A 26,937-nucleotide genomic window follows, 5' to 3' on the forward strand; every position below is an offset into this window, starting at 1 on the left:
GCGTCTGACGTCGGTGCGGCCCCTGAGAGCCAGTGGCCCGGGTTCTTTGAACCTGTTTGCCCAATGGTGGCACAGCCCCTGCTTGTGTGCAAGGCACCTGGCTGACCATGACTGGAAACAGAACACTAGACAGTGAAGTTATTCACACACACGTGCAAAACCGGGCTAAGGAAGCCCAGCCCGGTTTTGCATGCGCACCGCTGGGATCAGGCCCAGTCCCGGTGGCACCGCAGCAGCAAACCCGCCTAGGAAGCCACCCTCCAAAATGAGATATGAACACGCGCTCTCCTAACCCCATTTTACTGATCATCTGCTAGCCGTGGCTGCTTGCAGACAGTGGAGATCATGGCCAACTCAGGGGAGGGGAGGGGGTGATCCCCACAATGCACCGCACATTCGCACCCAGCACCCTGGCCCTCGGAGCCACCAGAAACAGCCCGTAGTCATCTGGCCGGGTGAACCATCCGCCGAAGAGGAACCCGATGCTCATCTGCGGGGATGTAAACTCTTTAGGGCTTCCTCCCCTCTAACCCTCTTGCCCTTTCTCACTGTTCATGAAAAAGGGCTCACTATGGACGTTGGTTTGATCTACCCAAACCATTGTTTTCATGCCCTTAGGGCAGGGGTTCTTGAACTTTGGTCCACAGATGTTGCTGAACTACAATTCCCATCATCCCCAACCACAATGGCCTTTGGTCTTCAGACAGAATGGTTGTGGAGCAAAATCTGCAGAAGACGTTCTTAGCTCCAAATATGAATCAGTGCAGACCCCTTGGAATGGGATGAAGTTTAGGCTGTATGGTTGGAAAAGGATAGGGGAAGGGCACTTCAAAGCTTTAATACCATTTTAGTGTACATCCAGAAGTGAAACAGCCTTCTGACAGACCACATATAGGATGCCTGGATCTTGTGTGGAGAAATCAGACTTGGTGTGATTTTTCCCACCAGACAGGAAGGAGGGTTACTTTCTAAATAATCTAAACCAGAGGCAGACAACTTTGGTTCTACAGCTGTTGTCCATCTACAACTCCCATCATCTTCAGCCACAATAAATAATAAATTGTGACTGGGGATTATGGGAGTTGTAGTTCAACAACAGCTGGAGAGCCAAGGTGGCCTATCGCTGATCTAAACTTTACCACTATGGATATAAAGAAGGACTGGATTATAAAAATGTTTATTGCCTTATACATACTAGTTTAACACATATCATTCTGTATTCACGTGCAACATAAACTAACAAGCCATGTTTAGCTCTGCATTTCCTCTCTACTACTGATAACACAAAAATAAGATTTTCTGCCTCCAATTAGAAAGAGCTCTTTCAGTTGTTTCTTTCCAGATATCATTTGAGAAGTCACTATCAATAAATACTCCATTGGAAGTCGACAGGCAAAAATGCAGCGTGTGTGCAAGCACTTGGAATCAAAGAGAATGGTAGCAATTTATTTTAGGGCCTGGATCCAGTCTGAATGCATTTATTTATACCACAGAGCACTACAGTTCCAGGGCCAGCATTCGAAGAAACAGAGTCCTATCTATCAGAGCGAGATACAGGCAAGCTTTGTGAACTTGTACTGGCATCAACTATTCCTGCCTCCATTCAAAGGGCTGCAGGTGAATTTTGGTCTGTCCAATCTAGTAAGTTACATTTTCACATAATCCCCAATATGTGGGAAGAGCGTTTCCACACTCTTCTTTGGCTCTGCAAAAAAATATATCAGCAGAAATAATACGATGATGTGGGCAGGGGTGTTTTTAAAATCATCACTTTAAATGTTTCTCCCCTGCTTCTGCTATAGCCTCACAGGCCAATAGTTGGTTTTAGAAGGCCCCTTCTAGTGCTCTAACTATTTAGAACATGAGCAGCATGAAATAAATTTACTCTTGCCATTCTCACTGGAAGTTGTTAAGGCTGCCAGAATTCTTCCCATTCAGCACAACCGGGCCTGTTATGTTTCATATCACAAGCATCTGCTATCAAGATGATGGGCTCCCGAGTCATTCCTGAAAAATAGCAGAGGATATAGAGAACCAAACAAAGCCCAAGCAGCACTTTGCAGTACATAAAAGACAGGTGTGTCCATGCTTCATTAGCCGCTAAGTCCAGACTGTCATTGTGAAGGAGAACACTGGGACCATGTGTGGCAGCAGCTCATTAATCCGACGCTTGGAATAAATCCATACAAGCATCTGGATTTATTAGTCAGTTCATGTTGTCAGTCTCTCTTCTGTAGGGTGCTAATGCCTGCTCATTCGTAGGATACTAATGGTGCTCCTCTCCGTTCCTGGGAACTGCCATGATTAAGAACACTGGGAAGCCAGATTTCAAGTTACAGCACAACGTCTGCAATAAGCAATGCCATGTCACCCAGACCCCAAGCAAGAACTCTTAGTCTCCCACAGCGACTCTTCGTTCCTGAAAGTTCTGACAGCCTGGTGAAAGCCAAACAATAACACAAGCAAAGGAAGAAGCCCAAAGATGACGAGGAAGGTACTAGTAGCATGTTAAATAAATTATGCCGCAGCCATGGTGTAGTTGCTGGGAGTCTGATCAAATGCATTCACCGCTACTAGCAACATGTTTTTTCAAAGCCCACAAGGAGTAATGTGCTTTTTGCACTGTCCTTCACAGAAGTAGAAGGGTTTTATTAAGAATGAAAAATACCTGCCTGTGGGAGCTCTCATTTCCCTGCCAAACTGCTAAGGAGTGAGACAGAAAGCCTTAAGTGCTAATCCAGAATCCTTTCCAGCCCTTATCCTGAAGCGGCATACACTCAAAGCAAACCTAGTATTGCATCCTGCAAGACAAATAAATGCACCTTTAAGGTTATGTCATCGAGTCGGTGTCGACTCCTGGCGACCAGGGAGCCATGTGGTTTTCTTGGTAGAATACAGGAGGGGTTTACCATTGCCTTCTCCCATGCAGTATGAGATGATGCCTTTCAGCATCTTCCTATATTGCTGCTGCCTGATATAGGAGTTTCCCATATTCTGGGAAACACACCAGCGGGGATTTGAACCAACAGCCTCCTACTCTCTAGGCAGGTTGCTTCCCCGCTGTGCCATTAGGTGGCTAACCAAATTCACCTTAGGAACATAAATAACCATCAACATTCCTACCCAGTCTCACAAATACAGTATGTGCAGTGTTAGAATATGTGATCAAGCACACTCCTATGCAGCTCACCTAAAGACTCTGTTGGGCAGGTACGTGAGAGAAAAAAGGCCATTTCCACGCTCCTGATGGGTGCTTCAACCTAAAACTAGTCCCTGCCAGCTCAAAGCTAGCAATCTTCAGCAGGACCAGTGACATCCTGTCAGGCCTCCCTGGATGAATTCAGAGGTGTCACAGAATAAGGTGTGCTACCAAGGAGGGCAGATGCTTCCTTTTGTTCCAGCTGGAGCAAAGGAGAAGTTGTTCCTCACCCATTTGCACATCCTCCCAGAGTGGACCATGGTTCTGTTCCAGGCACAATGGGGTTAAGGTGCCCTTGGGCACAAGGTCTTCAAAGAGAAAGCAGGAAAATATAGAAAGTAAAGAAGAAGGGGGATAAACAAAAACAAAAAGGCAGATGTCCTTAGGTAGCCCAATGCAGGATGCATCCAACAGGTTTTGTTTCTCAGATGACTCCTTGATATACCAGGAAGAAAAGAAGATAAAGCACCTCAGAACATTTGGTAGCTTGGAGAAGTTCTTCCACCATGCCCAGCTTCAGCCACTGTGTAAGGTTAAGTATCCTCCTAATAAAGGGTCATAGCCCCGTCTGTCAAGCACCAGACCAAACCCTTTGAGCCAATTAGTTCCTAAGCAGGGTGGGATCTTGCCTAGAACCAGAGGCCATAAAAGGGTTGAAGAAGAATATCCCATGGATTGTAGGACCTTGCTTTCTCTAAGATGCTCTCGTGCTGCTAGTTCTACCCACTAGCACATATTCAGCAGTATGGGAAGCAGCTGACAGATCAAACCCTTAGGGTTTCAGACAGAAGCTGCACAAGATATATGTCTGGGCTGGTTAAGGTAGCTGGTTTCAAATCAATGGCCTTCAGCTTCAAACAATCAAAGCCAACTCTTCAGCCCATAACCAAGTACCATAATAAATGCTTAGGGTGCACCTGCACAATTTGGCATTAAGTCAAACACATAGGCATTTCCTTTCCATGTTGCAGATGTTCTAGGGAGGCCTGCTGGCAGAAAGCACACATTTCAAAGACTGTAATCATTATGAGTTCCCTTCATAGCAAGGTGTGATGTCACACAGCCCCTCAGAGCAACATCAAATGGGCTTATGGGACCTCCAGGCAACATAGGAGCAATGCCAGGGGAAAAGGTACAGAAACAATGGCTACAAAGTGGCAAGCGTCTCAATCTCCTTTTATTGGGTTTCTTACATCAAGGTAGAGGGATGCCTCCGTTCACCTCCCTGGTTCCCGGGTGTCCTTCATTAAAGAGTCCAAGACGGCACTCCCGTTTAACTCCAACAGAGATGCCTCCCTTCCTATAGGGATGGATCTTCGGGACCCTGGATCTCTTTTGCTTCTGAAGGGCCTGGCTTCTACCACAAGGCTTGCCATCCTTAGGATTTCCCTCTGGGACCAGAACACCAGTTAGATCGGAAACTTTGGCTTAAGTCAGCTTCTAGGATGAAGTGTTTCTCATCCTTGTGCTGCCTCCTTCTCTGCTCTTCTTCCTCTTTTATGAGATCCTCCATCTCTTCTGAGGGTGGAATCTTCCACAGTAGACACCTCAGCTTTCTGGGGTTAGGCCCTTAGCTCCTCGCCCCCAAGGGCTGGCTCAGGCGCAGAGCCAGCCAAGCGGCGGCCCGGGTCCAGCCCCGCTCGGTGGCCCCCTCCAAATACGCCGGTGCACGTGATGTCATGCACACGGGGGCATGGCTCAGGAGGAGCCCAGAGTGAGCTCACCCCTCCCGCGCCCGGGCGGCCAAGAGCCCGGGCGAAATCTGTTGCGACTGCCTGATAGAACGTTTTTCCCTTCGTCTCCCTCTCTGGAGGGAGAGAAAGAGAAAAACGTCTTATCAGGCAGCCAACACTGCCTGAAATGATGAGCTGAGAGCTCATTCAGACTCTTGGCAGCCCAAGCCAAGCCCCTTTGCATGTGACATCACATGCAAAGGGGGTGTGGCCTTGGTTGCCAAGAGCCCGAATGAGCTCTCAGCTCAGCATTTCAGGCAGTGTCAGCAGCAGAGTGGCAGCAGAGTTTGCCTGGGCTCTCGGCCGCCCGGGCATGGGAGGGGGGAGTTAGCTCTGGGCTCCTCTGGAGCCCAAGCCACAGAGCTTCAGCGGCCTTTTCCATTGGTGGCCTGGGTTCTTTGAACCCGTTCGCACAGTGGTGGCTATGCCCCTGGGCTGGCTCCTGTCAGAATGTTCTACTGCCTGCACCTGGCATTGTTCTAACCTCTGGGGCCACTTGTCTGGGGCACCCCCTTCTCATCCTGGGCCACACAAGGGCACAAGGCTGAAAAACTGGCTCTTTGCAACTATCTTCCCACAAACCCAAATATACACACCCACTTTTTTCTTTTTACATTCCCAAGAGAAGCTGCAGATCTATTCTCTCAAGGCAGCAAGTTAAGATTATCCCATTATTTTCAACTCAGAGAAGATAGATGTTACTTAATAATAAATGCAAAATTAATAAAGGACTACAAGAGAGAGTTACAATAAAGATTGTCAGTTTGGGGTGGGTGGGAGTGGTAGCACTATTTCCAAAGATTATTCGGTAATTTGCAGTTTCCAGGAACAGTCAAACCTTGTTCCATTGCACTGCATCCAAGACAGAGCAGAATTAGTTTAATACCACAATACATTTCTCTAAGCATAAATCAAGTGACCTCAGTTATACTGGGGGCTTAACAACACACGCCAAGCCTAGTGCCATTCCCAAAACACAGCAGGAGAGGGACTTCTTCTGCAACAAATACATAAATGAGGATCAAAACTGGATTTAATTTACAACTCTATGGCTGTGAAAAGAAGGTTTTTGCCCAAGAAAGCCACAATGAACAGCCAGCTTTGCTCCCTTTTGGAATTGATTACACAGTACAGGCTGGTAGGTCAGAGTTAATTGTATACATGCACAATGTACCCCTTTAACAGTTTAATTTAAAGTCTGCCTTGCAAGAGGCAGCAGCATCCAGGACAAACAATGGCTTCTTTTTGTGATAATCTGGAATTTGCACCATTTGACCCCAAAAGCCTTCGATCATTGGGTGTGGTGCACTGAGATGGAACTGAATGAAATCTCGCAAACCCCCGGAAACTGGCAAATGGACAAAACTACTGTTTATATATTATAAACTCACTACTGATATCAACTGCATGTTATTTATTCTTTTCTTTTCTTAAACAAATTATGTATTATTCCTTGGGTCTAATCCAATAACCTGGAGGGCTCAACTGAAGCCCACACAAGAGAAAGTAAAAAATACAATTTTCATTACACAGTTTAAAAAATAACAATAATCCAAGATTATAAAGGCTTGCTCAGTGATGAAAAGGAGAATGGGGGAGACTTCACAAAATTTCTATACTTTTGCCTGAAACCACTACACTTAAGATGTATGTGAAGCTGAAGTAGAACTAAGCCCATCAGTCCTGGGATTACTTCTTACTGACATGATAAACTCATTAAGGGAGTTTCAGTTGGGACTATACCACTTCAGTCTGCAGGCTGGGACTCGCATGACTGAATGTTCCTCCAGATAATTAAATTCTCTCTAGTAAACTAGATGGTAGCCTACCTTCTAGCTAGCTAGCCTGCTCCCTGATGTGTTAACTTTCTATGTATGAACATGTTTTCCCCTCATGAGAAAACATTCCATCATATGACCCCTCATCTGCACATGAAGACCGCTCACCTGCACATGGTACAGGCTAGACACAGTTTTATCATCTCAGCAGGCCTATTTAATTGCATTAATATCCTACCTTTCAACCATCATGGTATTAAATATTATAAATATTATTATTATTATTATATTATTATAAATATTATTTATTATTTATTCATTATTTCTCTGTGTAAACTTCCCTGAGCCATTTTGGGAAGGGCGGTATAGAAATTGATTGAATAAATAAATAAATAAATAAATAAATAAATAAAGGTACTCAAGGTGACATATGTGAAGTTTCCAATAGTCTCCCATCCAGGCACTGGCCAAACCAAAACCTGCCTAGCTTCAGCATGTTGCTTCAGACCATGCCCTGGAAGCATATATCTGTATATAGAACTCATGGCAAGACTGTTTGTAAAGAAACCCTTCCCTAGTTCTATTAACACATGATGTTCAATGCACTTACAATCTGTGTACAGTTAGGCATGTGCAGATGTACAGATGCAGTACAATTATTCACACATTGTGTTCAATGAGCTCACAGTGGTACACTTTCAATCTGTGCCCTGTGTTTGAGGGAACTCATACCAGGCACACTTTAAACATGACTTCACACCAAAATATACTCATGTGCACAGACACCTGAGTGCATGCACAATATCATGTCCGAACAGGGCTCCTGTGATCTACCAAGAGTCCTCGAACGTCAGCCCCTATCAGCTGCAGACAGATCTTCTGAAATAGTGCCCTACAATCAGAAGATATGTCTGCTGGATAGTGGCACAGAGACACTGCATCATAAAGCTGGTGACCCTCCTCCCAGCAGATGCTCAACCAGAATGCTAGTAGAAGGGGAGACTTGTCATGATTGTGCTACAGTCCACTAGTGGCATTTTGCCTTCTGTCAAGCTTTTGAAGCCAGAGGAGCTCTCACAGAGTCTAGACTTGGCAACCTTCATGGATACTCCCCACATTCTCAGTCCAAATTCAGTCACTGGTGCTAAACCAAAAAAGCATGGAAAGCATCTCTAGAAGATGAGGAAGATGAAGATGATCTATCAACAGGTTTTGTGGTACCTCAAATACTATAGTCAGGGCTGTCCTTAGACAGCCCTGGCAGGGTGCAGGGCCCAGGGCCCAGGGCAAATCAGCCCGCGGGGGGCCTTCCAGCAAATAAGCCCTAGGGCCCCCCTTCCAGTTAATTCTAATGGGGGTTAAAAGCGGTCACTCTGCTAGCCATGCCCTAAGGACAGCCCTGACTATAGCCTAAACTTTCATGGACTTGGGCGCCTCAGATGATTTGGGCACCAGTCCACAAAGTCTTGTGCCACAGTTAATATGTTGGTCTTTATAGCGTCACAAGTCTCTTTGTTGTTGTTTTCCTGCAAGAGTCTAAGAGGGCTATTTCCTGAGAAGAATTATGAATGAATTCCAGTTTGTGAGAAGTTACCCAGTGCTCTGCTGCTGCAGCAGAATCATCTGGTTGATGTTGGGGAAAGGAATCAATTTCCCCAACAAACTCAGCCAAGCCAAACAGTGTGCTCTCAGACAGGTCATAGGGAAGGGAGGGAAGATTGCCCTTTCAGGTTCCAAATACTCTCTCCCATCTTCATGACAATCTGTGGCATTTTAAGTTTTCATTCATTCGGGTTGTCAACATAAGACAACCCAAACCTGAATGTGAGCCAGAGCATACTAAGGGCAGAGATCCAGAAATCATTAGCAGGTTCTGTCCCGAGACATGCAAAAGGAGTAATAACAAGAGTGCCTCTGAGTTTGTGCAGAACACTGCTATGTTCTCAGTAGGCACAAACACCACAGATGACTCTAGTATGCGAGGCCGGGAGAGGCTGTAGGTCAGCTGGGTACATTTTCAACAGATCTTGAGTCTTAACATTTTTAAAAGAAAACGAGAAACCTTCAAGTTGGACAAATTCATAGGGAGGGAACAGAAGACTAAGAAATCAACTCAGCTAGAAAATCTAAAGGTGGGGGGAGATAAGAGGTTCAAGACCCCAGCGCCGCCGCCCCCCACCCCCACCCCGCTTTTGGAGCTTGCCTTGCCTACCCAACGAAGCAAGAGGGGAAAGTCTCAACAACAGAGTCAGAGCCACCCGTTCCTTTTCGCCGACCTTACTACTACTACTACTACTACTACTCACCATCTAGTATTGTCGTAGTAATGCTCCAGCACAGAGTATCCAAAGAAAGAGTTATTTGGTCCTTGATAAATCACAGGGTGATCCAGATCGATGTTGTAGGAATAAACCAAAGCCACGGAAATCGTAGCGACCAGCACTTTAAAACAACTCCGCTTGCCCTTCCAGGGGGATCCAGCCATTCTCTACTGAGGAGCGCCTCTCTCTCTCTCTCTCGGCACGCCGGCTCCGGACAGGAACACTCCAGCGCCTGCTTTCTTCGACCTGCAAGAGGGAAAGAGCAGCGGCGCCCCGCGATTAAGAGGCGATGGATGCAAGATCGGAAGGACACCACCACAATCGCCCGCTTGTTGCATTCAAGCAGACCCCAGTCCACGACCCCAGGGTGACTGATTCGCCTGCAGACAAGAGACTCCGGACAGTTCCCGCTCAAGCCTGCAACAACAGCACGAGCAGACGGAACTAACGAGACTTTGGGATCCTTCTGCTTCAATCCTAGAGCAAGCAAGGGACTTTTGAGCTCCACTTCACGTCAATCCCAGGGGCGCGCGGAGCCAGCGCTCTCCTTGCCTGGGACGCCAGTAGTCCCAAAGCCGAAGCCACAGCGCCCTCTAGCGACCACTCTCACACTCTCAGCAGCGCCGCGGGTCTCTAAACAATCCCCCGCCAGGCTAAGCTTTTCTCTCAAGATTTGTTTTGTTAAGTTCCACATTGTTATGTAGTGATGTGTGGGAAGTATACTGTCATGGCACGTTTAAATACGCTCCAGATGAGCTCTGGCCAGCAGGGAATCGCACCATTAAGAATTCGGGTTCCCTCCGTTGCAATCCAGGTTCATCAGTACGTTTGTTTTTTATCTGATTCAGCGTTGTTGTTTTTAATCCCATGCAGTCACTAACTTTAAAAGTGGTCCCATCACTGGTTTAGATGCTTTGTACTGGCTTTGAGTCCGTTCAGATGCGATGCATACAGAATAATATCACACTCTTTAGTTTGCAATGGAGTTGCATCAAATAAATACCATCAGAGCTATTTGATGTGAGGGGGGGGACCATATTTGATTTTTAAAAGGGTTTTTACAAGCACAATACATTCATGGGATAAAAATTAGAAGAGCACTCAGTTTGAGATGAATGGTGGAAAGGCAGCGAGCGGAACTGCAGAGCTAAGCAATCAGAAGAAGATTCCGGCCTCTGTTCAAGAATCCTCCTCAAGGACAGCAGCAAGGACAGCAAGCATTGTCCGTGCTACTGGGCAAGATTGCCTGAGGGTGGGCCGTCCTCTAAGTGAGCACCTGGCCAACCACCAGTCCTAGACTCTGCCAAGTAGGAGGTTCTCCTACTTCTTTTTCCTGTTTTCAAATGGTTCACTGGGAAATATGCTTTCTCCAACTACTGCTGGAACAGCCAGAGGCCCCTGGAACTTTCGGGCCAAAGTTCCAAGCCTCCACACCCCCTGCCCCCCCCAATCCTCTGTAGTCTGTCTCGGGTGGTGTGGTCACCACACCTTGCTACCGACCCACACTGTGGCAGGTGGCCAAGCGTGACTGTGACCTGCGCTAGGCACTGAGTGTGGCCTCTGCTTTAGAGACAGAGGGGAGAGTGGGGAAAGAAAAATGTGGGATGAGAAGATGTTAACTTGTGCGTTGAAATGTTTCAGCTAATACATATTTGTATAAATATAAAGTTGAAGGAAAGAGAAGAAGTGGACGACCAGCAGCAAGGTGGGTGGACTTGATTACGACAGCAATGAATGCACCACTGAGAGACCTTAAAGGCCAAGTTGAAAACAGATCATCCTGGAGAGAGAATCTATCGATATGGTCACTAAGAGTCGACACTGACTTGATGGCACTGAATCAATCAATCAATCATTCAATCTTCTTACATTCTTGTGAGTTCAGTTGCTGTTTGTGCCCTCAAGAACCCACATATTAAAAATACTGTGTGTGTGTGTGTGTGTGTGTGTGTGTGTGTGTGTGTGTGTGTACAGGGGGATAGTGCTTAACTTGCAGGTGGGGGCAGGGGGGCCTCCAAAGGCCTTTAGGTCCAGGCTCCAAAATTATCTAGGTGCACCTCTGGGAACAGCCACGCATCTAAAGTCCTGAATGCCTGATTACGGAAACACCAATTTTGAACAGCTTACTAACTCTAGGTAGCATCCAAATGTCAAGTGCAATGATGCATCATCAACAGATGCTTTCCCAAATTACATGGAAGGAGAGTTGTGCTTGCACCAGGTCTCTGGAGAAGGGCCCCTTCCGTGAGTTCAGCGCTGCTTCCACTAGCAGAAGGAATTTTTGTTGATGGCATGCCAGTGAGTCAAAGGGTTGGAAACCACACTTGGTCTTTAGGCATTCCATTCAGGTTCAAGGCAGCCAAAAGATTTCAGGTTCACTTCCAGTTCACTGGGGGTGGGGGGAAAGCTCTCTGAATTAGTTTCTGGGTTCAGATTCACTTAGATTACCAACTCTGGCAGGGGCGTAACTACTATTAGGCAAGGGGAGGCGGTTGCCTGGGGGCCCCACTGCCTTGGGGGCCTCCCCAGAGACACCTCACATGACTCCCCATTGCCCCCTGCCCAGCCCCAAGGCCCCTCAGCCACTTGCCCTGTTTGCCCTCTCTCCTGCTTGTCCTCCTGGGCGGCAAGCTAAGCAGCAGGCAAACTGCCTGCAAAGAGCTCCATTTCTCCCCACCTCTCAGCTGATAGGCTTGCAGGGAGGCCCCAAGCAAGCAAGGAAGGAAGGAGGCAAGCAGGCAGGCAGAGTGGCCCCCACAGCTCTCTGCAGCAGACCCTCTGGCAGCCCAGCATTTGCCAGGTAGAATGTGAACTCCTTTTTGTGGTCACCCCCCCACACCCATATATAGGGATCTGCTTGCCATAGGGCTTTGCTATGGAGCTGGGGAGAGACTGAGAAGTCTCTGAATATTTAATTTAAAACAGCTTGGAAAATTTGCTGGCTTTAAAAAAAAACTATCTAAAAAATCCTATAAGTGGCTTGTTTCATGGCAGAAAATTATAAAAACTTCTGAAACAAACAATATTATATTTATTTATTCATGCATTTATTTATAAATGCATTTATGCTCAAGTTGTTTTGCAACCCAGAAGGTCTGAGTGAGAACTGTGAAGCATGTGTGGTGCTTTTATTTTATTTTTCTTGTGTGTGAACTGCTCCCCAATAACTCGCAGGGACTTCAGGGTCAATCTGGCCAACATGTGAATGCAGCACCTCCATTCCAGAGGAGATGTGTGTTAAAGGGCTTTAAAAGCCTCCTGTGAAAAACCTCCTGCAATCAAACTTTACTGAATTTGTTCAAAATTCTGAGAAAACATACATAGGCTCACACTGCATGGTTGAAAGTCTCCTTTGCTAATCTGCAGCGAGGGTCCCATTTTAATAATTAGTGTTTCTAGTGTGTTCTAGGCATTAAAAGTAGCACAGATATATAGTACTCAATGTATATCACTATTCACTGTGAAGTGTCTGTGTGTGTATTCAATGAAATGTATTCCTAGGCAGCATAGTTATTTTGAAATATCAAACTTAAATCCTTGGGGGCCTGGGGTGTGCAGAGGCCCTGGAGTTTGAGGGTCTGGGGCCCCATTTTAAAATCTGGTCTCTGGGCCCACTCCAACCTTGCTACGCCCCTGAACTCTGGACTACGTAGTAGTAGTAAACTATTAATTTGCATGATAATATATCAGCAGTTGATGGCCTGCTATCATACATGAGTTAACTAGAATATGCGGTGTTTAAATGTGACCAGGCACTTACAAAGGTAAGGGCTGGGCTTTGCCTATAGCCTCCAGCCTGTAGAAGTCAGGCCTGAAATGTCTATTATGGTGGCTTTAGATGGGAGATGCAAAGAGTCTTTGAGTCTCCGTTGTCTGATTGTTGATAGTGTACTGTTTTGTAATGTTATAAGCCATTCTGAAGACCTGATGGCCAAAAAGTGGCATATAAATCTGCCTGATTAATTAATTAATTAATATCTGACAGATGCTGACAGAGGGCATCTGTTAAACCAATGTGAATTCTGGCCCATGTAGGTTTGATACTCACGAGACCAGCTGAAGCAACTTCTGTTTCAAATCTTAGATAGAAAACGTTTCCATACATGACACTGAAACTGATACTTACTTAAAATATTTAATTATGAACTGACCAAGAAGTTTAAGAGGACAGCGAAATATAGCCCCTCTAACAAGCAAAGAGGCACCTTCCAAAGTGCAGATGCTCTTTATATTTAGAAGGGAGAGAACAGATGACCCCATGCAACCACAGCACAACTCCCATCCAGTGGCTGTTGCTGGAGTCTACCCTGTGTGTGGCAGACAGGGAGGCCTTTCTCATGACCAGTGAGAAGGGCTCTAGAGCAGGCTGCGGGGAAGGCGGGGAAGACTTACCTTCCCCGCAGACAACCGCTCCTCTTGTGCTGGGCCCCCACGCTCCCAGACGATTCCCCACATGCCCAGGCATTATCCCCCATGATGGCAGATGATTTTTAAAAATGGGGCTAGGAGAGCCTCTCGCTTTCCTAACCCCATTTTAGAGGGAGGCTTCACAGGCGGGTTTGCCACCATGGTGCTGCCGGGATCCATACGCACATGCAAAACCGGACTGGGCTCCCTTCGCTGGGTTTTGCACATGCATGTGAATAACCTTGGGTTGTTATTGTGAGCCCTTTGGGGACAGAGGGCCATCTTATAAACAAACAAACAAGCATGTCAAACAAGTGTTTGCAAACATGCATTGGCTGGGGCTCTGAGCAGCTTTACACATCTTATGTATATGATTTGATTTCTAAGGCACAGCTGAATATGTGAATTGACTCCAGCCCAATTCAGACATTATGCTGTACGAGTGTACAAATGTCAGTGCATTCACCTGTTTGTGTGAATGACTGTACCTGTGTTCATTTAAAAAGTGAACCTTGATACAGGCCCATCAAATGCATAGCCAGGCCTGTTCTTTGGGCAGGGCAAGTGGGGCGATCGCCACCAGCCCCGTGCTCTCCAGGGCCCACAGCCAGGCTCAGTGACCCCAGACTCCTCATCAGCCATTGCTCCTCTCCCCACTCCTGCTCAATATTCAACACGTAGCACTAGAGAGTTCCATCACCTCCCTCCTCATTTGAGCAAAGAGAGAGGTAACCGAACCTCCTGGCACCACATGAACTAGATACTAAATGAGAGGCATCAGGGCACACACAGGCCTCTCACTTAGCATCCAGCTTGCGCAGTATTGTGAAGTCCGCCTCTCTCCTCACAGGAAAGAGGCAAAGTTCCCAACTCTGCATGAGAGGCCTGTGTGCACCCTGTATCAGGGCACACGTACACCTCTTATTTGCGATACATGCAAATATACATGCATGTATTGAGCTCACACATGCACGTATCCAGCCCGCATGGAGCTGGTAGCCTGTCTCCATGTGGAGAAGAGAGGCAAACCTCCCAGTTCCTCGCAAGCTGGATAATATATGAGAGGCCCAAATGTGCCCTGATTCACAGTCACTGCTCTCCTTGCTGGAACAAAGAGGGAGGTGATCAAACTCCTTAGCACTACACTATTGGATACTCAGTGGAGCAGGGAGGCGAGGAGCAGCAGTGGAAGAGTGTGGCTGAGGGGGAGTGCCACTTACCCCCAGGCCCACACCCTCTTAGGGACGGGTCTGTGCATGGTACATATAGCAAGTGTACTTCTGTACCTGTGTTTAGCAAAACATGTGAATGACTGTACCTGTGTACAGATCTGTACCTGGGTACATTGTACACTTGTTGTACAAGTGCTGAACATAACTCTGAGAAGCACTGTATCCACTGGGATATTAAAGGTCTACCTGTTAGATTTGTGATGGGCCATTCACCCATGCAAATGATGCTGTGGTCCTGAAGTGATGGACATTAATATGTGAAGCAGCCCTCTCTAGTCAACCACACAGCGGCTCGCTCACAAAGTGTAATCAGAGCTTTGGCTCAGGGCCCAGCTCTATGTGATGTGGGAGTTCTATGTCTGGTACTCCTGACATCTTTCATTTTTCAAAAAGAAACTGTGGGAGGGCTGATTTGGACTGAGGCCAGGGCACCGGGGGAATGCAGTCTGACCCCACTCTGAGTCCTGACTTAAATCCTACCCACCCCCCCACCCCAGAAGTTGCTATTAACTGTGGAGCGGAAAACATACAGGCATAATATTTGTGTCCACAACTTTCCCCTTCCATGGCTAACAGGCACTTCATTTGGAAGTATTTGCATTAGACTGTACTGTTCATTGGACTGAACTGTGGGCTGAGAGATGGATTCAAGCTGAAGGGGCCATGGCTGGGTTGTTTGTTTAAAACAACAACAATAAAAAGGCATTGGGAGTTGCAATGCCAGAGTTGCATCCCACATCATGCATAGCATAGTCCTCAGTGCCAGATCTCTCTAGTCCTCTGATCATAGAGAGAGAGACTGTTTTCATGACCAGCCTAACCCAGCCTGGATTAGCTAGTCATGAGAAGTGGCAGGATCCCTGCAGATCTCTATGCTTCCCGCCTGCCTAACCCTCCTAAACAATGCGGCTGTTAGCTGAGGTTATGGGTATCCTCGCATCCTTAACGTGGCTGCCATGTATTGTGTGTCTCCTTGGGCTGAGTTCAGCCCAAGAAGACACAGAGATGGGTGCATAGAGCACCCATCTGACAGGGGAATCCCCCAACTCAACGCTCATGTTGTGCATTGCATTGTGGGATGCCCAGAGGCCAGAACAAGAAGTTCCAGCCCCAGATCCCTCCACCCTGTTCCATGCTTTATGGAGCAGGGCTGCTCATGTGGGAGCATAGAGTGTGCTCCCACCACCAAGCTGTGGATCATCTGTGGGGAAAGTAAGCTCTCCGGAGCCTTCCCTGCCCACCTGCCCCACCCACCCACTCTTGGCAATGGTGAGAATCACCATATACTGCATTTTCCCCACCATTAAGTACAGTATCTATAGCTCAATTTATATGGGATTGTAGGACAGGCTGTGGCTGCCACCTAAACCATGGCAGATTTATTTTTAGAAATGATGGCCTCCTGGCCAGCAACGCTCCTACTTTTTATCCCTCCTGACCAGCAATTAAACACTGTGGTTTTCATTCATGCATTCCTGCACTTCCAATATAATGCTGCCGCCAAATTGCTACCTTTACTTAATCCTTTCAGTATCCCATTACTTTGAACACCCCAAACCCAGTGAAATTAACTTCTCCTTCTCAAATCAGTGATTCACTGTAATGGTTTTATTCTGAACTCATAAACCTTTGAGCACCATCTCCTTGTTTTCCGCTTGTATTCACTGTCATTGGTTACACAATTGGAATGGCCCCACATTTTAATGAAAGACCAACAAAAGGATCTGAGTGAGTCAGAGGCCAACAGGCCTGAACTCTTCTTAGTGAAATTAGTTCCCTTTTACAATCTCATGTTGCACTGTTCATCTTCCACTCTGGACCATTAGTCTGATACTTAATTTGTCAAGCTGATGCCTATATTCCTTGTTAGACAATTAAACCTACCACCACTTAAATACAAGTATCTATCTGTACAATGTGTACAATCAGGTTTCTTCTGTGCAATTCTCAAAGATTTGGCAGAATCCTGAACATCTCAGCTTCTCTTTCTTTGAAAATAAAGATCAAGTTGCTAGCTGGCATGGCATGGCACAGAGTGAAGAATTTATGGCTTCCTCAGACTGCCACCCGCCATCATGGCTCTGAATTTTAGTCAGGCATTGCCCAACCTTTGCAGGCTTAAGGACTAGACATTTATTTAAGAATACAAAGCCGGGCTTTTCAGAATGCTTCGTTCTGTGCTTGCATGATTGCTCATAGAGCTGGTCTTGTGGTAGCAAGCATGACTTGTCCCCATAGCTAAGCAGGGTCTGCCCTGGTTGCATATTAATGGGAGACTTGATGTGTGAGCACTGCAAGATATTCCCCTCAAGGGATGAAGCCACTCTGGGAAGAGCAGAAGGTTTCAAGTTCCCTCCCTGGCTTCTCCAAGATAGGGCTGAGAGAGATTCCTGCCTGCAACCTTGGAGAAGCCGCTGCCAGTCTGTGAAGACAATACTGAGCTAGATAGACCAATGGTCTGACTCAGTATATGGCAGCTTCCTATGTTCCTAACTTATATGTTGCTCCAGAGTGCTGCTTTCTGCATGTAGAAGGAGGAAAGCCAAGTTTCTTCTGCAGCATGGAGACTCTTTCTGCACAATCTGGGCTCACAGCCCTCCAGCAGCTATGAACATGGGAATCACATGGGATGGATATGAAATGATAACTCCCCATGCTTTTCATTACCCACGGCTAGGCAGAAAGAAGGAACTACAGCTACATAAAGCTCGTTATCTACTACTCTTGTGCACCGCCAAAGGAGCTGGAAGGAAAGATGAATGGGGGGTGCACCATAAGCCAGCTTCAGCCTTGCTGTCTCAGTATACTGTCAGAACCACCAACAGGGCACACATCGCATAAACTCCTTAGTCTCAGCATCACATCTTTTGGTGAATCTACCTGGGTAGACCAGTCTTCCAAGATGTGCAGGCGCACACGTCCAGAGCAGAGGGCTGTTCTACCTGCCAACCCCAATTGGTAGACCAGCTCTTCCCAGGGGAAAAGTGCCATTTTGAGGCCCATTTTTCCAGCAAAACAGGCCTCAAAATGGCACTCAGGTCACCCAAATCTATTAGGATGATTCATCAAGACAGCCGGCCAAGCCAGCTGTTGTTGATGAATCAATTTAATGTTTCTACGATTTGATTTGACCTCGAACCAAATCACAGAATTTGATTCGTGCACACCCCTAACCTCTGGTGGTAAAAGCCCCTTCTTCAACTATTAACTTTCCAATTCCCCCAGTACTATTAAACACACTTTAGTGCACCCTGCAAGCAGGTAGATGATCTGGGGAGACTGAGGCAAGGCAGCATTTTGTGCTTTGCCTCAGTGTGCAAACACCTCAAACCATCTCAGTTATCACCACCTCTGATTGTTGACTTCCTTCTAAAGGGTTCCTGACTTATTTCAGTTTAACAATATGCAGCCGGCCAGACTAACAGGAAGAAAGAATAACACTAGTTTTTCATGCAGTTTTAATGCTACTTGCATAGGATTACACGCATTGGTAAAGACTAGAGACAGACTTCTTTTCTCTTCAGAAAGTTGAAAGTGATTTGATAGTGTGATCACAACTTGTAGTGTGCATTCTTCTGTCCCTCCCATCTCTGATCAACTCCTGCTAACTTGGCAAAGAGGCACCTTTTAACATGGTGATTCTCTTTATTTAGCAGGGGGAGAGAAACTGGCCCTATCCACCCGCAGCACAGTACCTCCAGTGACTATTGCTGGTGTTTATCTTATGTTTCTTTTAGACTGTGAGCCCTTTGGGGACAGGGATCCATCTTATTTATTATTTCGCTGTGTAAACCGCCCTGAGACATTTTTTGGAAGGGCGGTATAGGAAGAAGAAGAAGAAGAAGAAGAAGAAGAAGAAGAAGAAGAAGAAGAAGAAGAAGAAGAAGAAGAAACAACACTGACACTGCTAAACACTGTCCGTATATTCAGTAGCGATATAGCAGTGGAGTTTGGATTAGACAAGTGTGCTGCATTAATAATGAACACAGGAAAAATAAGAAAAACAGAAGGAATAGAACTGCCCAATAGAAGCAACATCAATAACCTGGAAGAGAAAGAACATTACAAATACTTGGGCATTCTCCAGGCTGATAACATTGCACACACTGAAGTTAAAAGAAAAATTGGAAGTGAATACATCAGGAGAGTTAGAAAAATCCTCAAGTCCAAACTCAGTGGCGGGAACACCATACAAGCCATAAAAACCTGGGCTATACCTTTTATCAGATACACTGCAGGAATAATAGACTGGACCCAGGCAGAGCTAGAGACGCTAGATCGTAAGACCAGGAAAATAATGACCATCAATCATGCTGTGCACCCCCGCTGTGATGTAGATAGGCTATACCTCCCTCACAGCTCAGGTGGAAGAGGAATGCTGCAAGTCCATCAAACAGCAGAGGAGGAGAAAAGAGGCCTTGAAGAATATATCAAGGACAGTGAAGAAGATGCACTTCAAATGGTCAATAATGAGAAACTATTCAACACCAATGAAAGAAAGCAGGCCTACAAGAAATAACAAGTCAATAACCAAGCAGTAAAATGGAAAAATAAGCCACTGCATGGTCAATATTTGCACAATATAAGTGGAAAATCAGACATCACCAAGACCTGGCAATGGCTTAAGAATGGCAACTTGAAGAAAGAAACAGAGGGTTTAATACTCTCTTTAATAATGCACAAGAATAGGCACTAAGAACAAATGCAATAAGAGCAAAAGTAGACAAGTCAACAACAAACAGCAAGTGCCGCCTTTGTAAAGAAGCAGATGAAACCGTGGACCACCTAATCAGCTATTGTAAAAAGATCGCACAGACTGACTACAAACAAAGGCATGACAAGGTAGCAGAGATGATACATTGGAATATCTGCAAAAAATACAAGCTACCTGTAGCCAAAAATTGGTGGGACCATCAAATTGAAAAAGTGGTAGAAAATGAAGATGCAAAAATATTATGGGACTTCTGACTACAAACAGACAAATATCTGCCACACAATACACCAGATATAACTGTAGTTGAGAAGAAAGAAAAACAAGTCAAAATAATCGACATAGCAATACCAGGGGATAGCAGAATAGAAGAAAAAGAAATAGATAAAATCACCAAATACAAAGATCTACAAATTGAAATGGAAAGGCTGTGGCAGAAGAAGACCAACATAATCCCAGTAGTAATTGGTGTCCTAGGTGCAATTCCAAAACATCTTGAAGAGCACCTCAACACCATAGGGGCCACAGAAATCACCATCAGCCAACTACAAAAAACAACTTTACTGGGAACAGCCTGTATTTTGCAACGATATCTATAATAATAACAACAATACTGATAACAAAATTCTGGCATCCCAAGTCCTTGGGAAGGACTCAATGTCTGGCTAAAACAAACCAGTTATCAACACCGGTTTCACTGTGCAAACAAGAAATAATAATAATTGACTGGTGGCAGTGGGGAAATGCATATCATGTAAGTGTTACGTCAAATGATGTGTAAAAATGGACACTGAAGGAAGAGAGAGAGATGGGCATGGTGTGGCGCCACCTCCATGTCTCTTATGAAATTTAATTAGGTCCACGGGCAGTGTTCCCTCTAACAGAGATTCCCAGATCTTGTTGACTAAAACTCCCATAATCCCCAAGCAAAAGCCATTGCAGCTGGGGATTCTGGGAGTTGTAGTCAACAACATCTGGGAATCCCTGTTAGAGGAAACTCTGTCTGTGGGTAGGAGGGCTGGAAAAGAGTGGCTGCCAGTCAAAGCAGGCAGAACTGGGCTAAACAGACCAAGGGAGTTACAATTCCATCTATTCATGCATGATTTGATAAGTCCTGTGCAAAAAGAAACATGAACAGGAAATTATTATAATTTCTTGTGGTGTATACCCATTACTTCTTTTTATACCACTGCCATCTGCTAACTGAGCAAAGAGGTGCCTTTTTAAAGTGGTTTCTTTTTAAGATTGTGAGGCCTTTGAGGACAGGGAGCAGTTTTATTTTTTTATTTATATCTATGTTAACTGCAGGGGCATAACTATAATAGGGCAAGGGGAGACTGTTGTCTGGGGGCCCACTGCCTCCCCCCCCCGAGGCAAGTCACAAAACTGACTCCCCCAGCCGCGCACCCACCCGGGCTTCCTTCAGTTGTATTCATCCTCCGAAATTCATGTGAGTGTTAAGACCTGGTGCTACCACAACAGCATGTCTTTCTCTAGTACCATTAAATGACTTGCCTCGTCCACCACTTAAAAAACCTTTTAAAAAATAATTTAGGATGATGCACATTTAAGTTTTCTTTACTTCATGAGCTGAGCTTCAGTGAGGGGGGGGCATTTTAAAATCTTGTCTCTGGGCCCACTCCAACCTTGCTACGCCCCTGGTAAACTGCTTTGTAAACTTTTGTTGAAAGTGGTCTATCAATATTTGCCATATATCTCTCTGGTCAAACACATTTTCCAAGTTCTTGAGGCATGACATCTGTCGCATAAAATGAGATGTTATCAACACATGGAGCAGCAGTGGCTGAAGTAATCTCTAGTTAGATCCTGAGATCCTTTTAACTAGAGACACTAGGGACTCAACCTAGAACTCTCTACTTACAAAAGACAAGCTTTGCCACTGAGTGAGAGAATCAGAACTCGCCAGAAAAATTACAGTCTTCACTTAAAAGGATGTGGTTTTAAAATATTAGAGTGGTTGCCAATTGTAAAGCATTGTCGAGGCAATGGTTTTTTCACATTTTTAAGCAGTCTCCCAAGTAAAGAGTTGTGACTATCATACATATAATTAGGAGTGTGCACGGAACCGGACCCAAACTGGACCAGGCCAGTTCAATCTGGCACCCCCTCAACCCCCCCCCAGTTCAGTTTGGAATGGGTGGGGGGTAGAAACCTTTTTTAAAAATTAACAACATAATTTTAACTTATCTCATCCAGGGGTGTTCTCTGAGGCGATGGGGGGGGGATTCAATGGAGGTTCCCCCTCCCTCCATCAGCCTCCCTTAAGTCCCAAACCAGCCTGTTCGGCCATTCTTCGGCCCATTCAGGCCTTGCCCCTGGTGCGGTGGCCATTTTGGAGGCCGCTGCACCTACGCAATGGACATGGCTGAACGGGCTAGTTTTTGACTGAAGGTGAGGGAAGGGGAACTTCCACAGACCCCACCACCACCTCAGAAAACACCGCCAGAAGGGATAAGTTTAAAAAACTTTTATTTCAAAAAAAACCCCACCTCTTGAACCCCCTGAATAGGCTGGGGGGGTGTCGGTCTAGGGTCAGACCAAACAGGGGGTGGTTTGGTTCTACCCTGAACTCTCAAACAAAACCAGTTCGACATCTAACAAATTCTATATCGAACCTGTTTGCACATCCCTACACATAATATCTGTGAAAAGAGCCAGACTACAAAAGAATTTCCACAAGCGGTTCAATGACTCTGCCATCATCCTAGATATGAAATAATGCCATTCAGAAGGGAAGTCAATATGAAGTGATTAGGCAAATTCCACAGATGACATGCAATCCATTAATAACGCCCGTGCCAAAGGCTTTGCATCTGGAAGCACAAATGCATTGAAGCTTTCCAATTAAATCCCCAAAGACTGGACGCCACTGAAAAACCTTTCCAATCAAATTAAAGAAAATGAGAACTGACACACATACAACTGTAGTGAATAAAACAATAAACAAGAGGAAACCTCTCCACATGGAACTCAGAATAACAAAGTTAGAAGGCTGGCGCTGGGGCATCAAGTCCAATCCTCTGCAAACAGCAAAAATTCTACCCAAAGTACCATTACTGGAAACAAAAAAATAGCTGCGGGGGGGGGGCTGTCTACTTTCTGTAAGAATTTCACCTTTCACGTTGTAAGGTTTGAATCATCAACATTTTTTAGTGAACAATTTCATAATTCCAGTATTAGAAAAGTTTTTAAAAACAAGGATCAAAATGTTAAAGGACACTTAAAATGATAAGGGAGGGGCCGTTCTAAAAGGAATATATGTTTCACTTTTATTGGGGTGGAGAGGGCTGGCTCAGGATGGGCAGGAATGGAGAGGTTAGGTTAAAAACTGGGGGAACATCTCTGTAAACCATAATGCCAAAAACTGAATTTTTTTTTTAAAAAACCACTATTTTACATTTCATTTCTATTGCACTTAAAATTAGATATTTCACAACTGTTTCATATATGCACTAATGTTACAGAACGGTTTCATATTAAATGGGGCATCATCACTACCACCATATTTAATGTGCTTTGACATTCATACATTTTGTTGTTCATGAAATAAATACACATCGGATTAGCAACTGTAACAAGCCGCCATTTCATTTGCCTGCTCTCTTGGCCAGAGCAGGTAGATACCATACAGCTACAGCCCTGTAACTTTCAGATGTCAAATCTTCAGTAGCCCACTCTTACGTTTCTTGGGTGGTTGCATTGCAGACACATTCATTTGATTGTTTTTACTTCAAGTTCAAAACGAGGTCAGACATGGACTTTTAAACCAGAACAGGAGGCAATCATTTAAGTATATCCCTTTTCCCCTCTAAGCTTTTCAATAATGTCTAATGCTTCAGCAACATTTTTTTAAGTTCCATCACAAAAATCAATCACACCTCAAGCATCCAAGATTCTTTTCTAAAGTACCTTACTTAAGGATTTTTCGCTGTTTTGAAGGATTACTGCTCTTCAGAAGGCTCCATTTAAGAAGGGCTTAGGGAATGCAGAAGTCCCCGATAATGGCTGGGGGGAGATTTACCTCATGATTTGCACTGTCAGGCAAATGTGTACATATGTCTAAATACCCATAATATATATGATCTATGTGATAACAATTTTCCACTTAATGTCATAAGTAGTCACACGGGAGCGAGGGTTTTCAAAGGCCAAAAATAATCTCATAGGGCAAGTACTGAATGGAGGCGATGCCAACTAGTATTGTACGCAAAAACAATATACAGAACTTTTCAATCCCAATCATTCTGGTCCTCACTGACAAGAACCCTAAGCATGAAACCAATGGTCCAGTTAACTTGCTCATCGCCTCCATTACTAGCAAGATGGGCCATGCTAGACTTCACTGTGGTAATCTGGAGCTGCCAGTAGACTTCCTGGAGCAGCCGTGATTCAAATTCTTTCACTTGATCACTGCAAATACAGTTGGGGGGACCAAACTGCATCACAATGGATTTCTTAAGTGTATCAGTCACCATCAGTCCTTTTATTTTTAAAAGGTTGTGCCACAACATACCAGGGAGAGGGCCTTTTCGGTGGTTGCACCCCATTTATGGAATAGCCTCCTCAATGAGGGTCGCCTGGCTTCATCACTTTGTTCTTTTAGATGCCAGGTAAAGACCTTTTTGTTCACCTAGGTCAGGCTTCCCCAAACTGCGGCCCTCCAGATGTTGCTGAGCTACAACTCCCAGCATACCCAGCCACAATAAACTGTGGCTAGGGATGTTGGTAGTTGTAGTTCAGCAACATCTGGAGGGCCGCAGTTTGGGGAAGCCTGACTTAGGCCTTTTAAATTTGGGTTTTTTTAATATGGCTTTTCAGATTATATCTGATTTGTAACTAATTTTAAAATGAAATTTTAATTTGTATTGTATATTGTATTTTTTCCACCTTTTAAAAAAAATGTGTTTGGTGTTTTTAATTGTATGTATCAATCCTCTGTTGTGAGCCATCCAGAGAATAATTTGTTATGGGGTGGTTAACAAATAAAGTTGTTTGTTTATTATTTATTTATTTATTTATTTACACAGTCAGACAGGTGTTATTGACTGGTTTGTTTTATCCAGACATCCAGTCCTTCTCAAGGACCTGGGATGGCTGGATTTTATTGTCAATGTTGTTGCTGTTGTTATAGATATCGTCGCAGAATATAGGCTGTTCCCAGTAAAGCTGCTTTTTGTAATTGGCTGATGGTGATTTCTGTGGCCCCTGTGGTGCTGAGGTGCTCTTCTAGCTCTGCCTGGGTCCAGTCTATTATTCCTGCAGTGTATCTGATAACAGGTATAGCCCAGGTGTTTATGGCTTGTATGGTGTTCCCACCATTGAGTTTGGACTTGAGGATTTTTCTAACTCTCCTGATGTATTCACTTCCAATTTTTCTTTTAACTTCAGTGTGTGCAATGTTATCAGCCTGGAGAATGCCCAAGTATTTGTAATGTTCTTTCTCTTCCAGGTTCTTGATGTTGCTTCCATTGGGCAGTTCTATTCCTTCTGTTTTTCTTATTTTCCCTCTGTTCATTATTAATGCAGCACACTTGTCTAGTCCAAACTCCATTGCTATATCACTACGGTATATACAGACAGTGTTTAGCACTGATTCGATTTCTGACTGTGACTTTCCATACAACTTCAGATCATCCATGTACAGCAGATGGTTGATTTTACTTGATGTTTTATATCAGGCATCCCCAAACTGCGGCCCTCCAGATGTTGCTGAACTACAAGTCCCAGCATCCCTAGACACAATTTTTTGTGGCTGGGTATGCTGGAAGTTGTAGTTCAGCAACATCTGGAGGGCCGCAGTTTGGGGATGCCTGTTTTATATATTTGGTATCCGAGGCCTGTTCTGTTTAGTATTTGTGAAAGTGGAGTCATGGCGATTACAAACAACAGCGGGGATAGAGAATCCCCTTGGAAAATACCTCTTCTAATGCTAACCTGTTATTATAACCTGTTGTTGTTGTTGTTGTTGTTGTTATTTCTTGTTTACACAGGCAGACAGGTGTTATTGACTGGTTTGTTTTATCCAGACATTGAGTCCTTCCCAAGGACCTGGGATGGCTGAATTTTAATCAATTAATTATTATCTTTATCATTATCATTATCAACATACTTCAAAAAGGCATCATACACCACTAACAAATACTAATTCCCAGCTGGTGTTTCCAGAAGTGGGCCTTTAGGTCTACTTGAATAAATTGCCAGGGCTTAGTAGGCTGCAGCATTTCCCCCAATGGAGTCCTTACCCCGCTAGCCAGCGCTTTCTTATGCTGGCAGGTGAGACAAGACTGCACCTAATGTTTAACATCCACTGCCACCCATGCCAAGCCAAAAACACTTGCCTGAAACCTGGTCAAGGGTCTTCTCATACCCCAAGTGACATCCCGCATCATTATTGTGCAGGTATTCAAGCACTGTCCTCTGCAAAGAAACTGGCTTGGTAACTTTGTGTCCCTCGTAAACCAATAAAACTTTTACAGGATCAATAGATAAGTGCTTTTGGATGGAGTTGAATCTCCCTAGGCTAGGTTGCTTCCAATGAAGATGTGAATGGACTATGCACAGTTCAGGGAACTGAACTGTTCTTGGCAAACATCTATTGGCATCTATTTTCACTGCTGCTATATGGCTGAGAGCATCAGCCACAACATTCTGCTTGCCAGTTTTATGGGGAAACATGAAAGTGTATTCAGACAGTTTTTGGATCCAGCACCACAGGTGACTCTCTGGGTTGTGTTTGGTAAGTAGCCACTGCAAAGCACTGTGGTCTCTGTACACCATGAATTCTGTACCCAATAAATAGGTCTGGTATATTTTAAAAGCCCCCACAATAGCCAAACACTCCAGCTCTGTTGCAGAATACCGGGTTTCTCTTTCATTCAATTTCCAGACACCAAACACTACCAGCTGGTACCCGTCCCACTCATCCATCTGTTCTAAGCCCAATGCCAATTTGGAGGCATCACAGGTGACAATGAATGGGCGAGAAGGGTCCAAATCTCCATTAGGCTTCTTTACCATTACTACTGGGAAAACCCAAGGTTATGTAGAAGTTTTCTATCAATCCATTGTCCAGAATATGAGTTAACTTTTCCTTCACTGAAGCCTGAGGCCAAAGGAATCCGATGTGGAGGCTCTCACTGGCACTCTCCCAGGCTTCAGTACAATATTATGGTGTACTTCTGTCAAGTCAATGCCCAGTTCTCTTACTGACGTAGCAGCTGCACAATCCTTAATCTCCACATCTTGAAGGGACTCTGAGACACCTGTTACTTTAGACACTGTCCCAAATGACTGGTTCTTGGTGAGTTGTATTTCCTGCTCTGTCACATTTAATGCTCTAACCTAAAAATCTCCTTTAGGCCTAGCCTGAAACAAGGTCCTGCTGAGCAACAGGCCTGGATGGATCGTGATGGGCTCGAACATGCCAACCAATTCTTCACCACAACCATTTACTTTCAGGGGTATCAGGTCATGATGTCTAGGTTTAACCAGTTTATTCTGGGTCGCTACAGGGCGTACTTGCACCCCATCAGCAG

The 26,937-nt window shown here is 45.0% G+C and overlaps 1 protein-coding gene across 5 annotated transcripts in view; it reads right to left on the reverse strand.

Moving 5' to 3' along the window:
* ITGA9 (integrin subunit alpha 9) overlaps window positions 1–26,937 on the reverse strand; it is a 391,432-nt gene that overhangs the window by 349,105 nt on the left and 15,390 nt on the right. For 3 of the 5 annotated variants that reach the window (XR_008309811.1, XR_008309810.1, XM_053261579.1), the window contains exon 2: window positions 9,017–9,277. Coding sequence is in view for 2 of the 5 variants with exons in the window: in XM_053261579.1 (XP_053117554.1) it covers window positions 9,017–9,195 (179 nt within the window). In the remaining 3 variants the exon portion in view is untranslated. Of the gene's footprint in view, window positions 1–3,190; window positions 3,210–9,016; window positions 9,542–26,937 lie in introns of those variants that run through there. The other 2 variants (XM_053261581.1, XM_053261583.1) reach the window with 2 other exon arrangements.

This window comes from Hemicordylus capensis, chromosome 6 (genome assembly GCF_027244095.1).
Source record: "Hemicordylus capensis ecotype Gifberg chromosome 6, rHemCap1.1.pri, whole genome shotgun sequence".
Lineage (NCBI taxonomy): Eukaryota > Metazoa > Chordata > Lepidosauria > Squamata > Cordylidae > Hemicordylus > Hemicordylus capensis.